This window comes from Vombatus ursinus, unplaced genomic scaffold (genome assembly GCF_900497805.2).
Source record: "Vombatus ursinus unplaced genomic scaffold, bare-nosed wombat genome assembly UNPS02001287.1, whole genome shotgun sequence".
NCBI classification, from domain to species: Eukaryota; Metazoa; Chordata; class Mammalia; order Diprotodontia; family Vombatidae; genus Vombatus; species Vombatus ursinus.
Genome location: NW_020941065.1, coordinates 19,069,667 through 19,087,311, shown reverse-complemented (window position 1 = coordinate 19,087,311; position 17,645 = coordinate 19,069,667). Strand labels below are relative to the sequence as shown.

At 41.6% G+C, this 17,645-nt stretch overlaps 1 protein-coding gene across 2 annotated transcripts in view; it reads right to left on the bottom strand.

Annotated features, from left to right (window-relative positions):
• The window catches only part of OSBP2 (oxysterol binding protein 2), a 278,206-nt gene that overhangs the window by 212,597 nt on the left and 47,964 nt on the right, over nucleotides 1-17,645 (bottom strand). The window contains exons 1-2 of one of the 2 annotated variants that reach the window (XM_027865472.1): nucleotides 6,040-6,070; nucleotides 62-270 (exon numbers count right to left, since the gene is read on the bottom strand). In XM_027865472.1, coding sequence (XP_027721273.1) covers nucleotides 62-257 — 196 coding nt within the window. In that variant the 5' untranslated portion in view covers nucleotides 258-270; nucleotides 6,040-6,070. Of the gene's footprint in view, nucleotides 1-61; nucleotides 271-6,039; nucleotides 6,071-17,645 lie in introns of those variants that run through there. The other variant, XM_027865466.1, reaches the window with a different exon arrangement.

The window sequence follows — 17,645 nt, the reverse complement described above, 5'->3', positions numbered from 1 at the left end:
TCTGCAGAACGCATCCTGATGAGGCAAAGCTAGCATGCGTACCCTGGGCAAAGGGTTTTACCTGACAGAGAGCTCATCATGCGGACAGCTTTTGCCCTCGCCAGTTCCAAAGCACCGAGCCACTGCTGCCTCTCCACTTCTGATCCGGCCTTTAGGTGATATGTCCTGCCCCCATAGGACAGCAAAATATTACAGGAATCCTCACGGTCAAAATGAGCTGTGGACAAGTTGATTGTTGCACGACAGTTGTAGGCCATCTCCCCCTGATTTCTGCATGATGACAAGAAAGGAAACTGGGTAAATCTCTCATAATCCACATTTATACTCCTAGGGAGAAATGAATAATTATACCAAAATATATGAGGGCTGACAATACCAAAGTCGATGCCATCTTTAACCACAGACAAAAGTCCTGTCTCTGTCTCCCTCTGTCTGTCTCCTGTTGTCTCCACCATCATATATTCTCTCTCTCTCTCATTTCTCCCCTCTTACCATATGCCCAGTGTTACCAGCTCAGCATCTCATTACTCGATGAGAGCTCCCTAACTCATTTCCCCCGCTCCAGGCTCTTTCCTTTCCAATCTACCAGATTAATATCCATAAAGCACAGCTTCAGTATAGGTCAGCCACCTATTCAAAAACCTAATAGTATTCTCTAGCCAACATCTTTCCAATCTTGTCCACAATATGAAAAAATTTTGCCAAAAATCTTTTTAGAATCTGGGTAAACAATATCTCCAGTCAAAAACAGAATTAGGTTACTATGACATGTACTGTTCTTGACACAGCCAGGGATCTTTCTTTTCTTGTTCTTTACTAACCATCCTTTCCACAATTTTTTCTAGAATTTGAAAAAAATCAAAGTCAAGCTCACTGGCCTGGTAGAGTCTTAAGACTTTAATATCCCTCCAGGACTTTTTCAAAGGTCACTGACTTTTACTCAGCAATAACACATACCAGTTCTTTTCAGCACCCTGAGATGTACTTCATCTAAGACTGAACTAGTGCCTTTAACTTAAAGGAGTGTTGACTGCCAGTCAGAATCAGCCTGGCATTCAAGGCTTTCCATCATCTGGTCCAAGCCTTCTCTCACATACTCTGCTCCTGCCAGAATGGCCCAATGGCCATTTCATAAATACATCACCCCGCGTTCTTCCTTGGTGCCCCTATTTTGTTTTTTGTTGTCTCTCTGCCCTGCCCCCCACCATCTACCATCTCCACTTGCTGAAAGTCTACACATCCTCCAAGGCCGAGCTCAAGCTCTATCTTCTCAACAAGCCTTCCCAGATGGCCCCAGGGGCTAGTGAACTCAGCATTCTGGAATGTTCCTCATTCTGGAATATTCTCATCTAAATGAAAAGTTGACATATTCCATTCTTCCCTGGTTTATTGTAAATGTAGGGTACACGTCTTATTGACCTTAAAAATTGGGGGGGGGAGAATCTAGAAGAGTCTTCCTGACTCTACCTACATGGCTGCCCCACCCCACCCTATCCCACCTCAAAAAGACTCCTCTTCCTCAGTCAAATCTGGCTGTAGACATTTCCAAGCTATGTGACCCTGGGCATGTCACTTAACCCTGCTTGCATCAGTTTGCCTCATCTGTAAAATGAACTGGAGAAGGAAATGGCAAATCACTCCAGTATCTTTGCCAAGAAAACCCCAAAAGGAGTCATGAAGAGTCAGACATCCCACCCTATCCCAGATCTTTTTTAGACAAGGGGATGTTTGATGATGTTAGTGGTCAGTGAAACTACACGCAAAGTAGAGAGAGTGCCAGCCATGATGTCAGGAAGAAATGAATTCAAATTCAGCCTCTGATAAGCACTGGGTGTATGAATCATTTAACCTTAATCTGCCTCAGTTTCCTCAGTTGTTGTGAGGATCAAATGAAATATTTGCAAAGCCTTACTTAGCACAGTGCCTGGCATATAGTAGGCACTCAATAAATGCTTGTTCTCATCCTCCCCATGTTGAGCCACGCCTCCACCATCTTGTACTTAAAGTTCATTTTTCGAAGCCAAGTATTAGGCTTTACTTTTAATCCTATTAAATTTCATCTTAGAAGCAATATAGCACAATGGATCCAGAGCTGGCCTTGACCTTGGATTCAGGTAGACCTCCATTCATGGCCTGTATCTGGGTGTGTGACTCTGAGTCTCTCAATAACCCAGGCAATTCTTGCAGACTATAAGATGCACCACAGTTATTGATCAGCATCTGCGAAATTTCCTTCTTGAGAAATCCCAACTTTGATGAAAGCACAGGTCCAGGCCAAAATTTTCATTTGATTTGATTTGTCTAAATGCTCTAGCCAGTCAACATCTTTACAAATTCTGACTCTGTTGGCAATCCAACCAAGTTTCATGTCATCTTCCAATGGAAACATAAACAGATAAATCAACAGGAAAAACAGTAACAACAGAAGGAAACATGGCTTCCAGATCTAGTAAATGAGTTCAGACACCCATGAATAAATACCGGAAAAAAAAGGGGGTGGCGATGAGACAGAGGACTCTGTGGTATTTGAGGAGACTATGGGACCACAACACACTGTTCCTGAGTGATTTAAAAGAGAAATTAGAATTTTGAGAGCAGAATTTATGGCCTGCATAACAAAAATAACAGGCAGAATAGAAAAACTTGATTCTGTAATCGCAAGCCTTGCCAAAGAAACAAGTGAGAACAACAGATTGGGAATGCAAATACACAAAAGTTAAGGACAATCTAGAAGAAGAGAAACAAAAAATAAAAATATTAAAGGAAAATGTGTTCACTATGCAAGCAAAACATCATACTGATCTTGAAGACAGAATGTGTAGAGGGGCAGCTGGGTGGTGCAGTGGATAGAGCGCCAACCCTGAAGTCAGGAGGACCTGAGTTCAAATCCAGACTCAGACCAAACACTTGACATTTACTAGCTGTGTGTGACCCTGGGCAAGTCACTTAACTCCAATTGCCTAAAAAAAAAAAAAGACAGACCGTGTAGAGACAGAAGGAACATAGGTCTCACAGGAGAACATAACAGGACAAAAAAAAAACTTTAACATCATCATAAAGAAGGAAATAATAGAAAAGAACTGTTCAGAACTGCTATACATAAAAAAATTAAATACCAAATGAAAGAATTCACAGATCACTTCCAGAAAAAAAAAATCTAATGCTGCAAACTCCAAGACACATAGTGGTTAAATTCAACAATCTGACTCAGAAACAAGTTCTGTAAGCCATCAAGAGAAAGATCTTCAAATACAAAGGAAAGAACATTCGAATAACACAAGATTATTCTGTACACACTAGAAAACATGGGATAAAAACGGAATAATGTGTTCCAAAGTTCAATGGAGCTAACAATAGCCTGGGGTGACCTACTCTGGGAACCTGAACTTAACCATAAATGAAAAAAGATGAGGTTCAAAAACAAAGATGTACATGAAACATTTTTAAAAAGAAAACGAGAACTGGAGAGGTTATTAGATTCTCAAACACTCCAGACAACAGAAATGCTGGTTGACTGGTTGGTTGGCTGTTGTCCTTCATTCTTGAAGAGGATCAAAAGGACATTACCACATCAGGGTCAAGGTACAGTACGTCTGACTGCGGCTGATCAGATCAATGTGAGCTGGGAAGGCTCTCCCACAGGTGGGGCACAAACAGTTCATATGAGCATTTAGAGTGGAGATGTCTCTAAATTTGTGTATCTCACGTTTCTTTTGAGCTGCTGCAATTTTGCTTCACTCATGAAGCACAGCACCTTCTCTGATGTGGGCACACTCTGCTGGCACTCCTGTGCCAGTGTCTCCTATGTCTCAAGATCAATTCCAAAGATCTTCAGAGAGACTCTGATAGTGTCCTTGTATTGCTTCTTCTGACCGCCATATAAGTACTTGCCTTGTGTGAGTTCTCTGTCTTTTAGGCAAACATACATATAGCATTCAAACAACGTGGCCAGCCCATCAGAGTTGCGCTCTCTATAACACAGTTTGAATGCTTGGCAGTTTAGCTCAAGAAAGGACCTCGGGGTCCAGTACCTTATTTTGCCAGGTGGTTTTGGGGTTTTTTTTGGCACTTGGGGCTAAGCGACTTGCCCAGGGTCACACAGCTAGTAAATGTCAAGTGTTTGGTCTGAGTCTGGATTTGAACTCAGGTCCTCCTGACTTCTGGGTGGGTGCTCTATCCACTGCGCCACCTAGCTGCCCCTTTGCCAGGTGATCTTCAGAATCTTCCTAAGACAATTCAAATGGAAGTGATTCCGTTTCCTAGCATGATGCTGGTAGACTGTCCAGGTTTCACAGGCATACGACAAAAAGGTCAGCACAATGGCTCTGTAGACCTTCAGTTTGGTAGGCAGTCTAATCCCTCTTCTTTCCCATACTTTCCTTTGGAGTCTCCCAAACACTGAGCCAGCTCTGGTAATGCATGTATCAACCTCATCATCTATGTGGACATCCCTGGAAAGTACACTACCAAGGTAAGTGAACTTATCCACAGCATTCAGAATTTCTCCATTTGCTGGAACCAATGGTTCCAAATATGGATGGCGTGGTGCTGGCTCGTGGAGATCCTGTGTTTTCTTGGTGCAGCAGGGAATGACAGTAACAGCAACATAAGGACAACAGAGAGACCAATAAGAGACTTTTTCCCCCTAAATGTACACAAGGAGACAGGGATGAAGGTAGTAATTTGATAGAGGTAACAGTGAAGAGGTAGATAGGAGCCACTATAGACAGAACTTAAAGAAAGCCTGCCTAAAAGTGAATCAATGGTTTCTGTTTTTGTTTTTGTGGGACTAAAACACTAGGTGCAACCTGAGGGATCTGGTGCTTGAAATATCTACTCATCCTGGGGGGGGGGGGGGGGGATGTGGAATCTAGGGGTTGGCCACAGGCAACTGGCACCTGACAGAGGGAAGGGCATAGACAAAGGGAGGAGATTTTGAGGCCAATGTGGAAAAAAGGTACCAAGGGGAGAGTACAGATCAGTGGTGGGCTGCATAATCAAGGACATGGTGCAATAATTGGCATTGTTCTGCAGTAAGGCATAGTGGAAAGGGAAATTCATGGGGTAAGTCCTACGAGGCTGTGGCAGAAAGTACCAAGGGGAAAGAGTTAGCATGGATATTTTGCAAGTTCCGATTTCCTTTGAATATCAAGGGAAATGATGAAAAGAAGTAGGGACAGATGAAGGGGAACAATATTTCCAGACCTCAAACTATACTATAAAGCAAGTCATCAAAACCATCTGGTATTGGTAAAAGAACAGAGATAGAGTAATTGAACAGAAACTCAAAGGGATTCCTCTCTGGGAGAAGGAGGAATACTGGAGATAGCTATGGTGATATAAGAAACAGAAAATATCAATAAAAACTTTTTTAATCACTCCTGGTGCTGCAACAAACACTGATCTAATGACAGGTCTAACTTTTTCCAATGATTTTATAATAAAAGTCAACATGAAAATCAGATCCATTTTATAGTCAACTCTGTAGGAACAGAATGTTCTATAAAGACACCCAGACACAGTTCAATGATATTTATTTTTGTCTGTGGAAAGTACTTATTCCTTTCAATGACACACATTATAACCCCTCATAACTTAGGTGGTCCTTGTGACTTGCTGTCACTGAAATTACCATCACCTGCAGTTAGTTTTGAGGTGATGAATATCTCCAAAAATAACAAGGCTGGTCCTCAGAGAGTCAAGACAAAGTCCATCACTGAGCCTGTAATTAAATGCTTTCCAGTCTGGTAAGACCCAACAGACCCTTTTCTAGCATAGCCTTCAGAGTCACTTCCATATCTCCACGGGATGTCAACAGAGTATGGCAAAGATGCCATGACAACCCTATTGCACGGGGAAAGAACCTGAAACAAAGCCTACAGTGACAGTTGTTTGTGTTTACAAATAATCTATACTAAGAAAATGTCTCTTAACTGCCTGCTGAGAGATAAATGCTCTTAAGAGGAAATGCATCTGATAGAATGTCCTCCTTTGCCTCTTTACCTCTCCATTAATAATAAACTCCCACTCCTCACTCACTTCACTATCTTCTTCTGCGTGCCCTGCAACTTCCATTCTCCAGAGGATGGTATTCGGTGATGACTGCTTGATAAAATCACATGAAGAATACTCATTAAAATATGGAGATGGAAGATGAAAATGCAGTAAGACGGCAAAGATCGCTGGGTTCCTTCTCAGGTTTTCCTCAAGAATGTTGATGCACCATTGATTAGTCTGGAAGACTTGGTAAAGACAGGCCTTTAGCTGCTGATGTCTTCTTGGCTCTCCTACAATCCATCCCTTCTTGAATCCACATTCTTTCTGTACAACTCCCAAATTTATATTCCTAAAGCACGAATAGGACTATGTCAGTCTTATGTTCGAAAAACTTCAATGGCTCCCCATTATTTTTAGTCTACAACACAAATTTTCTGTTTAGTAGTTAAAACTTTTGACAATAGGCCTCCAGCCCCTCCCTCCCTCCCTCTCTCTCTCTCTCTCTCTCTCTCTCTCTCTCTCCAGTTAATTACACAGTACTCTGTCACATGTACTTTATTGCTCTTTGCTGTTCTCTACATACATACCATCTCCCATCTCCCTGCCTCTGCCCAGGTCCCCCATGCCAGGAATCAAATCTACCTCACCTCCACCTACTGGGATCCTACCAACCATCAAGGCTTAGCCCAGGTGCTGCCTCCCCAGTTTCAGATCTATCCTATATTAATTTGTCAGTGAACATGCTGCATTTCCCTAGGCAAAGTACTGGTGGGAATCAGGAACCCTTGGATCTGAAGCCAGCCTCAGCCACTGACCAGTTGCAGGACCCTGGGCAACCCATTTGGCTCTTTGCTCATCTGTAAAACAGTAATAGTGCCTGCCTCACAAAGTCCTTGGGAGGACCAAGTAACATGTATAGTGTCTGGAAAATAGAGGCTGTCTTACACTTTGGGAATTACCTCTACAATGCTTAGCATGGTGCCCAGCATATAACAAGTGTGTAATAAATTCCAATTCATGGAACAATATATTGGAATATATCAAAATATACCAGTTTTGTATGAAGTCAACTATAAAACCTTCAATTTTTACAGAAATAAAGGAAAACAAGAGAGGCAATATGGTATAGTGACTAGAAAGTTGCCTTCTCCTCCAAGTCAGGAAACCAGGCTTATATTATGCTTCTGACTCACAATCTCTCAATGCCACTAGGCAACTTTCTCAGACCATAAATTGGAGAATAGGTGCCAAAGAGTTTCCCCCCTAAGAATTCACTATGCCAATTAAATCACAGGTTTAATCCCGCCAAAAGGAAGGAAAAACTAAAAAGGGTAATATTCAGTGATCCTGGTTAGGATGAGCTAACATAAAAATGATATAATAACATATAATGTATAACACTTCATAAATGTGTATATATATACATATATATATACACATATATATATATAATGCTACAAAGTTCAAGGTACTAGCAGAATAGTCTATGGAATTAAAATAAAGTTCTCATTAAGAAGGTCAAGAAAATCAATGGAAATTATGAAAAAGTTGCAAAGGAGAGTTGAATCCTCTGATTTCAAATCATCCTATGAAACAGGAAAGCAATACTGTCCTGAATTTAAAAGCAGAAAGTAGATCAGTGAATCATAGTAGTTTCGTAGCAGACATTCGTGGGAGTTTAAAGGTAGTTTAAAGGTTGATGACTGGCCACATAAAACATTTACTTCAAAGGAAATGTGATTATGGGCACCCCTCTTTCAGTATGGATCCCAAACTAACCAGGCCTATCTATCCTGTGCAATGTTAGTCCATGTTTCCCATAGATTTTTCCAAAGAATACACAACCATGAGAAGGAAGTCTTTTTATACTCTGAGGTTCCCAGTGGACCACTGATCTGTTATCCTTCATTCGTACCATGTAACCAGTCTTACTCTTTTCCTAATCATATCATTCCATTTTTGCTTTTTATCCTTGAATCTCAGTGCTTAGCAGAGTTCCAGACACACAGCAGATGTCTAAGGAATCCTTTTTAATTTATTCATCTGTAATAGGGGTTTGAGAACTGACTGCAAGCCCTGGGACTTGTAGTTGGCAGGAACAAACACTCACATCTAGCCTTGAGAGCAATTAGGAACTTTAATGATCTGGAAGGTGGACTTGAGCCAGGCCTAGGTGTTCTTAAGGGTACACACAGTCTGAGGTATGAGCCAAGAGCAAAGAGTGAGGGCTTCAAGAGCTGAGCAGCAACAGAGAGAACCCCCCCACCCCCACCCCCCTGCCAGGACTTAATGAGCTGAGTGGAAAAGAACCAGTAGCAACAGGTAAAATCAATCCATCAATAAACATTTACTAAATGCCACTGAGGAAAGAAGTAAAGGTAAATCAGGAGCAATTGGTGAAAAGAGAAGCTCAAAGGAGAAAGTAAAAAGAGAGCTGGGCTGCAGCAAAGGAGAAAGAAACTGGGGACCATGAGACACCTACAGGCATTTCAAAGCACACACCAAAGCTACTTGTTCAATCTTCCTCTTCAAGAACTTGGGGAATTCCAAAAAAAAGTCTGTTTCCCCCCACCCCCCACTTCCTCTGGAGTAACTGGACCTATAATCTACTCTGCTTGCTTCTTTTACCTAAATAGTTCCTGTTTCCTAATTTATGTCTCACACTTGAAGAGACAATAGAGTTAAACTTAAATTTTAATTAGGGCAGAGCCAAATCTCTGCCTGAATGTCATGAATTTCCTGACTGGGGGCTCCAAGGTATTGTGATTGTAATAACTTTTATTTCCATAAAATAAAGGAAACATGTTGACCTGGGGGTCATTTTATTTCCCCCTGGCTAAAAAAGCAAGCTCATTGTTTTAACATGTGGCATCAAAATATTCAAAGAAAAAGTGGAGTAAGGAAGAGAAGACAGATAAGTCTATCTTCCACTGCAACTCTCCCACAAGTATTAAAAGAGGAAGGTGCAAAATGGATCGAGTGCTATACAAAAACTTTACCTACCACCGTATAAACCCCCTCTAGGGCTACTTTCCTCAAATCCCCCTCACCATGGTGTGCTGGGTGCCCAGAAGATAACTGATGATGTCTACCTCCAAGGTTCCAGGGTTCTAAGGCTGGACGGCTGGAGGAGAGAGGGTGGGTTATAACTGTTGATCTATCCAGCGTGCTTCTAATTGATTATCAGCCAGATTCAATTAGCTTTTAGAAAGGATAACTGCAAATAGATATAGCAAGGATAGTCATTAATGAAATATACCCCCCCAAATTGGGGACTCTCTCTTCCCTTGAGCGTAAAAGGCACACCAAGGGGGGTTGGGGAGTGGGCTCCAATGCAGAGGGCACATGTGGCCAAAGGGTAAGTCCTCAGATCCTGTTTACCAGAAGTTCTTCTCTCCCTTTGTGCTGTAATTAAGTTTTCCTTCCGTCAGCTAGACTCCATGGGCTAGTGCCCCCCCTTCTAGAGTCTTGAAGCTGCTTTTCCTCAGCTTGTGGACCCGACTACAAAGCCCCAGTCACCAGCGGGACTTCTGATGGATCTCCCGAACACACAGTGATCCATGGAGGGGAAGATGAGAGAATCTCCCTCCCTCCTCAAGTGATTCCTGGTCTAGGACTTGGCTGCAAGTGTTCCAACATGACCTAGACTGACCTACTGCCAGAATACTTACTCTGAACTGTCTCTTGTTGGGTTATATATAGGCCCAATTCTTTCAGGCATCCACAAGACATATCCTGTGTAATGTCGTATGTCTATCCAATGATCTAAACACTTCCCTCCTACAAAACTGATTCAGGATTTATTCACAATTTAATTCACATCCTTGATTAACGGATTCAATCGACAAGCCTGAGCCTTCTACGTTTCCATTCATTGGAATCCTCTCAATAATTCACTATCTTACAACATTTTGTGAGCCTAGCCCATCAGCTGGAACTACAACACAGCTCACTTGTGGCCACAAGGTGGCCACACCGCTCCTCCTCCAGGTCTCCCACAATTCTGATTCTTCAGCCACTGTAGACTTCCAAGATTTGCCACCACACAGCATTACCAGAACATGTATGCTGATAGTGACCACAATAATGTAAGAGAAAAAGAAAAGAAAGTGAAAAACTTTAGAGCCCTGATTGACGGCACTGACCAATTCTGACTACAGAGAAGCTGAAGCAAGATTCTGACCTGTCTACTGGCAAGGAAGCACACTGTCACACTGTGATTAATGTGCTCCTTTGTTCTGTGTGACTGAACTTGTCACAAGGTGACTGGAGGACTTGAGAGGCCATCTTGCCTAAACCCTTCATCTTACTTAAGTACGCTATATGCTATTTTTAAAAAATATTTTATTTTCCTTATTTAGATTTAAAAATAATTTTTATCATCCGTTTCTTAAACCTTTGAGTTCTAAATTCTCTTCCTCCCTCCCCTTCCTCCTCACTGAGAAGGCAAGCAATTTGACATGTTACATATGTGTGGGTATGCAAAACATATTTTCACATTAGTCATGCTGTGAAAGAAAATGCAGACCAAAAAATACAAAAAACAAAAAACAAGAAAAATAAAGTTTAAAAAAAGTATGCTTCAATCTACCGATCTGCATTCAGACTTCATCATTTTGTTCTCTGGAGAAAGATAGTATTTCTCATCAGAAGTCCTTAGGATGGGGTGCTGGGGTGCTTGGGTGCTTGTACTTGGACCCCAAGTCTCAGAAACACTGTCTCTGACAACCACTCCCCAGCCCAAGGACACTGTGCCTAGCAGTTACTCATGCGTGGGCCCCTGCATGACCCTTATCTCTCTCCCTGGTGCAGCTACACACACAAAGCTGGGTGAGAGAGTGCTGGGCTGCTCAGGCCCCAGCCCTCAGATCATGTCTCTGGAAGCCTCCCAATTCCTTAGTAAGCTCCTGTCGTCTTGTGAGGAAACTTTCTCCTGTTGCAGAGCATTCTCTCATCAAGACACAGAGAGAGGGGTGCCTTGCCCGGCCCAAGGAGTTTTGTCCTTGGCTGGCCCAAGGACTCTTCCTCCTCCCAGACTCCCAAGATCCATCCCTCTGTCATCTCCCTCCCTGTCTGGTATACTCCCTGTACTTTCCCATGCATAGCTCCCAAAGATACCTGGACCTTTGGATTACCTAATCAGTATCCCAGGCATTCCTTTTCCACGCCCTTTTCCATATAAACCCTAGCTCCATCTCCAGTCTCCTTGCCCACTAAAAAGTGTAACAATAAATCTTTGCCACCTTGACTTAAAGAATGCTTGAGTCTATGAATTCATTCCAGACGACCCCATCCTGTACTTCAGTCTTTGAGGGGTCTCAACCTCTCAGACCGCAACACTTAGGACTGTCTTGGATCATTGCATTGCTGAGAAGAGCTAAGTCATTCACAGCTCTTCATTGCACAGTGTTGCTGTTACTGTGTACACTGTGTAGCTCTACTCACTTCACTTTCATCAGCTCATGTAAGTCTTTACATAACCCTTCATTTTAAAGATGAGAAACTGAGGCCCAAGTAGTTTAAATGGCTTTCCCAAGGTCACAAAGGTATTAAGTGTCAGAGGTGGGATTTGAACTTGGATTCTGTGGCTACAAAGCATCAAGTTTGGTTTTGTTTTGTTTTTTTACAAAGAATAATTGTAGGACTTATATGTACAAATATATAAACATGCGTGCATGTGTATTTACATATATGCACATATAACATATAACACAGCACTTTTTGTTGTAGCAAAGAACTAGAAACTAAGGATATACCTATCAATTGGGAATTGACTGAAGAAATTATGGTGTCTGCATGTAATATAATATTATTGTGTCTTAAAAATAACTTAAAAAATGTATTCAAAGAAACCTGGGAAGCCCCAAACAAACTAATACAAAGTGAGATATGCAAGATCAGGAGAACTATTTATTATAATGACTACAATAATGACTTTACACTGTAAACCGTGAAAGGCTTAAGTTTGATTAATGTAATAACTGACTAACCATAAACCCAGAACCAACAAATCAGGATTCTCACCTCTTGACAGAGAGACAATGGATTAGAGGCACAGAAAAAGATGTCATTGTCAGAGATTGCTAAGAAGTGGATCTCTGATCACAACTATGCCCACTTGTTACAAAGGAGGCCTGGGTACTATTAGGGGGAGGCAGAGGGAGGCTAATGATGGTGATGACAAGCATCGAATGAAAGAAAAGATTGGCACTGGAGAATTAAAAAAGGTGAGTTCAAAGGACAACACAGACACAGAAGACACTTTGGAACTAATGCTGAACTGGGTATATCCTCACAAGCTGTACACAATGAGGTTCGATTTCATACACAATACTTTTTTCTATTCTTTATATATGAGAAATATTTATTGGTGTTTCTTAAATTCAGAAGAACAAAAAATTTAATTTTTAAAAAAGAACACTGATGTTGAAGGGAGGAGTTTTTGCATCAAGTAGCAACTTCCCAAATGTAATTCACCTTGCTTTTTTTCTTCTTATGTATGTATTTTGGTTTGGAATTATGATTTCATCAGTGCAGGAAGCTCCTGGTAATTAAATGAAACAATTCTGTAACTCAGTCTAACAGAGTTGCTAGTGCCTTTGCTCAGGATCACGCAGCCAGGTTGCGTTCAGAAGCAAGGCTCAAACCTACCCACTGCATAAATAACAGAATTCGTTCCGGATCCGATACTCTTCCTGTCAACAGTCAGGAAGGCAACAAGCATTTATTAGGCTGTACACTACACCCTGTGCTAAGCAGTGGGGACACAAAAAAAAAGTGCAGTAAAAGTCAGGCTTTGCTCTCTAATGGGGAAGACCACTGTAAAAATAAAATATACACAGGATAAATTGGAGAAGGCACTATCATTGAAGAAAGTCTTCTTGCATAAGGTGAGATTTTCACTTGAACTTAAAGGAAGCCAGGGAAGCAAGGAAGGGGATTTGAGCAGGGAAAAATTTCTGGGCACAGGGTACAGCAAGTCCAGAGATGGAGCATATAGTTTGAGGAACCAAAAGGTAGCCAGGGTCACTAGACCACAGAACGCGTGTTAAGGGAGTAACGTGGAAGAAGCTGGAGAACGAGAAAAGGGCTTTAGAAGTCAAACAGGATTACATATTTGATCCTGAAAGAAACAGTCAGCTAGCAACTACAGTTGGCTGAATAGGGGAATAACATAGTCAAACTCAGTCGGATCTACATTTTGGAAAGATTAATTTGATATCTGAGCAGAAGATGGACTGGAATGGGGAAAAACTTAAGGTAGGGACAACACCAGCCAGCAGTTGGTGGCAACAGTCTGGCCATGAGGTGATAACAGCTTGCACCAGAGGGTGGTGGCCATGCCAGAGTAGATAAGGGTGTGTATCTGAGAAATGTTATGAAGATGAAATCAGCAGGCCTTGGCAACAGATTGAAGGTAGGGGCTGAGAGAGAGTGAGGAATTGAGAATAATACCTGGGATACCAGTCTAGGTGACTGGGAGGATGGTGGTAACCTGCACAGTAATAGGAAAATAATAGGGACATTCACCATAAGAAATAATACCTACGAAAAATTCAGGGAAATATAGACAGCCACTCAAAACTATACAGAATGAAAAAAGCGAAATATGCAAACATGACGTAACTATGTCAAGTGCAGCAGCAACACAATAATTTCCTGATTTCACCAGAGGCTAGTGGCAGCTAGGTGGAGCAGTGGATAGAGAACCAGGCTTGAAGTCAGGAAGATCTGAGTTTAGCTATGTGACATTGGGCAAGGTGCTTAAACTCTGCCTCAGTTCCCTCATCTGTAAAATGGGAATAATCATAGGATCCACCTCCCAGGGTTGTTGTGAGGATCAAATTGAGATAATAATTGTAACATACTTCGCACAGTGTCTAGTAAAGAATAAGTGCTATAAAAATGTTGGCTCTTGGCTCAGATTCTTAAAATCTAGCCCCTGCTCAGATTCCTCAGATTGCCCAATATAACAAATGTTCTAATAAACCTTGTCTTTGGCTGAAAGAAGACTTAGGTCGAATTCTTTCGGGCAAGACCCGCATGTTGTGATTTTGGGGTCCCATCACCCCTAAACCTCAACATTTTGGTAGCCTGTATGGGGAAACTGCCTAACCCCAAGTTCTTCTTCAGCCAAGACTGGAAGGTATGTAAGCCTCTCCCCTGCCCATCCCTCCTTGCTTGCTCTGCAGTTGGGGTCACTCTCCAAGCACCAAGTCTTGGAGGTGCTTTTCGGGCAGACAGTTATGAGGCTGTCTTGTACTTGGCCTGATGCTCTCAGGCTCTCGGTCCACTGGTTCCGTCCTAGATCATGGACCTGGGTACACCTTCCACAGCATAGAGGACAAGGACAGACACCCTATCCAGAAATGTATGCCCAATTCTGTCATTCTCTCAGTGCTAGGGAATTGGGAAAACTGCAGATGCTTTTTGCTTCCCTGAGGCTTACTTACTCCCTTCCCTCTGCATCCCTGAATCTTCCTTCATGGAGGCTATAGGTAAAAGCCAGAACAGCTAAAAACATCTTGGCAGATTCTGAAAGTGTTGTGATCAATCATTAAGGAGTTTTGAAACAACCCTGGTCACTCCCTTCTCCCACTCCCTTCCCTTGAGTCAAGAGGGTATCTGTTAACCTCTCTCATAGGAGAAGAGAGTTTCACCCTTCCCCCTCACCTTTGATTTTGCCCTCCCCCACCTGGGGAAAGGAATAAGGGGGGAGGGGCAGCAGCTACAGCATGGGCCCCACTGGCAATGGCCTTGGGGCAACCTTTGCTTGGAAGCATCACCCAGGTTCAGCACATCCTGCTCAAGGTAAAGAAGCTAGCCTCCAAATTTGGATTTGTGTCTTCCAGACTACAGGCCATTCACCTACAGTTAGTACAGCGGGTACCAGCCAACATCCCCCCATCAATGTTCTAGTAAACCTTGTCTCAGATTCCTTAAGAGTCTGCCCAATATGATGAATGTTCTAATAAAACTTGTCTCTGGCTGGAAAAAAAAATGTTAGCTCTTATTACTACTAGCATCTCTCTCCTCACCCCAAAATTACTTTCTATTTGCTTTGTATATATCTTGCCTCTATTTATATGTATATGTGTTGTTTTCCCCAAATAGAATGTAAGCTCCTAGAAGGCAGTGACTCTTCCCAATATGTCTTTGAGCCTTCAGACCCTGGCAACACACCTGACACACACAAAGTCCTTAATTAGATAAATTATTTCCTAAGGCACTGGGCTAAATGCTACTAATCTTAATCTAAGGAAAAAGAAAGCCAGGTCCTGCCCTCAAGGAGCTGACAGTCACACGTGGAAAGATGGTGCTTAAAAGGCAGCTGGAAGGGGAAAGGTCTCCAAGGGATGGAGCCCTATTAGAAGTGAACCTGAGCTGCAAAACTGACTGGTAGCAGATAAATACAGTCAAGGAGGCCAAAAGGATCAGGAAAACAAGGAGAATGTGGTTGTTCTTACATTAAAGCCAATATATACTTGTCTTCTGGTGTGATTTTAATGATCAGCAATAATATTTACACAGCATTTTAATGTCTGCAAAACACTTTACAAATATTATCTGATTTTTATCCTCACAATCGCCCTAGGAGGTTGGTACTATTATTATCCCTATTTTGCAGATGAGGAAACTGAGGCTCAGAGGGGCCAAGTGACCTGCTGACAACCAAAAACTAGTAATTGTCTAAGGTTACGCTTGACTCCTAGTCCAGCCAGTATCTGTGCACAGTGCCACCTGATATTAGTCACACATACACTCACTTAAAATCTTTTTCAGTTGTTTCTGCATACATATTTTTATTATTTATCTTTTTTGTTCCTTTTCACATATTTAGATACTAGTCAAAACATATATTTTTAAAAGATAATACATAGATTACACAAATGTGTTTTAAACAACAAAAATGGATGAATAGATAAAAAGAAAAATACGTGGATTTCATAAAGTTGTTTCTAACAACAGCTAAAATACAAACTCCTCCAGCCAGGCACTTAGGGCCTGACACTTAAGGATCTAGCCAACCTTTCCAGCCTCTATTCATGCTACCTCCTCCTCTCCTCACACTCACAGATCCAGTCAAAATGGCCTATCAATTGGCTAAGCTGAGGTGCTCTGAACCCATTACTCCAATATGCCTGTGGTTCCCTCACTCCTGAAAAACATTTCCTGCTCATCAGAACCTTGGACAGGGAATATTTTTGGTTTTTTTTTTAACTTTTGTATCTTCAGTTTATAAGGCGGTACCTTACACACAGTAGACAAACAATCAATGTTTGTTGAATTGAATTGAATCTTAGCTAATCCCTTCATTTTAGAGACGGACACTAAGGCCCAGAGAAGTTGTTTCCTAAAGGTCACCCAGCTAGTAAGTGGTAAAGTCTGAGTTGAAACACGGGAGCTTTGGGACTCTAAATCCAGAAGCCTTTCCGCTATACCGTGTGGTCTCTTACATTGGCTGTTCTTGTTTTAAAGTAGTGCTTTACCTGATGCCCAATGAAAGAGACAAGATAAACATCAGCAGTGCCACAGGAATGAGGAGGCTCCCCATGTAAGTGTAATACCAAACTTGATTTGTAGGCATTATTTTAGTCATATGAAAAAAATCCTTGAAATTAGGAAATTCTATCTCCAATGTCAGAAGGTATTAACTGAGGCAAGAAAGATTTAGTGAGTCACGTTTCTTCTCCCCTCCTGGAGAGTAGAGCTGTCATCATCATATCCAACACCACATATATCTAATGCCTGCCTCATTCTTAGTCTTATAATGAGTACAGTAATCTAGTGTTTGATAAACCCAAAGATCCCAATTATTGAGGCACAAATTCATATTCAACAAAAACTATCGGGAAAACTAGAAAGCAGTCTGAGAGAAACTAGGTATAGACAAACATCTTATACTGTATACCAAGATAAGCTCAAAATGCATATATGATTTAGACATAAAGGGTGATATAAGCAAATCAGTGGAGCAGGGAAGAAATTACCTGCTGGGGATCAGTGGGATAGGGGAAGTTTTCATTACCAAACAAGAGATAGAGAAGTTCACAGAAGGTAAAATAGATAATTTTGATTATATAAAAATGAAATGTTTTATACAAATAAAACCAATGCAGCTAAAATGAAAAGCAAGAAACTGGGAGGGAAATTTGGGGGGAGGCAGGGTTAAGTGACTTGCTGAAGGTCACACAGTTAGTAAGTGTCTGAAGGCAGATTTGAACTCAGTTCTCCTACTTCCAGGCTCTAGACTTTATCCACTGTACCACCTAGCTGCCTCAATTAGGGGAAAATTTTTGCAGCAAGTTTCTCCAACAAAAGTCTTATTTCTAAGCCATACAGGGAACTCAGTTCAATTTACAAGAAGAGCCTTTCCCCAAATGATAAATGGTTGAGGGATATGAGTAGGCAATTTCCAGAGGAAGAAATCCAAGAAATCAACAGCCACATGAAAAAATGCTCTCACCAATAATCAGAGAAATACAAATTAAAACAACTCTTGAGGTGCCACCTCATACCTATCAGATTGGCCAAGATGACAGAAAAGGAAAAGGACAAATGTAAGTAAACAGATCAACTAACACAGTTCAATCATTCTGGAAAGTGATTTGGAATGACGACCAACTCAAAAAGCTATTAAATTATAC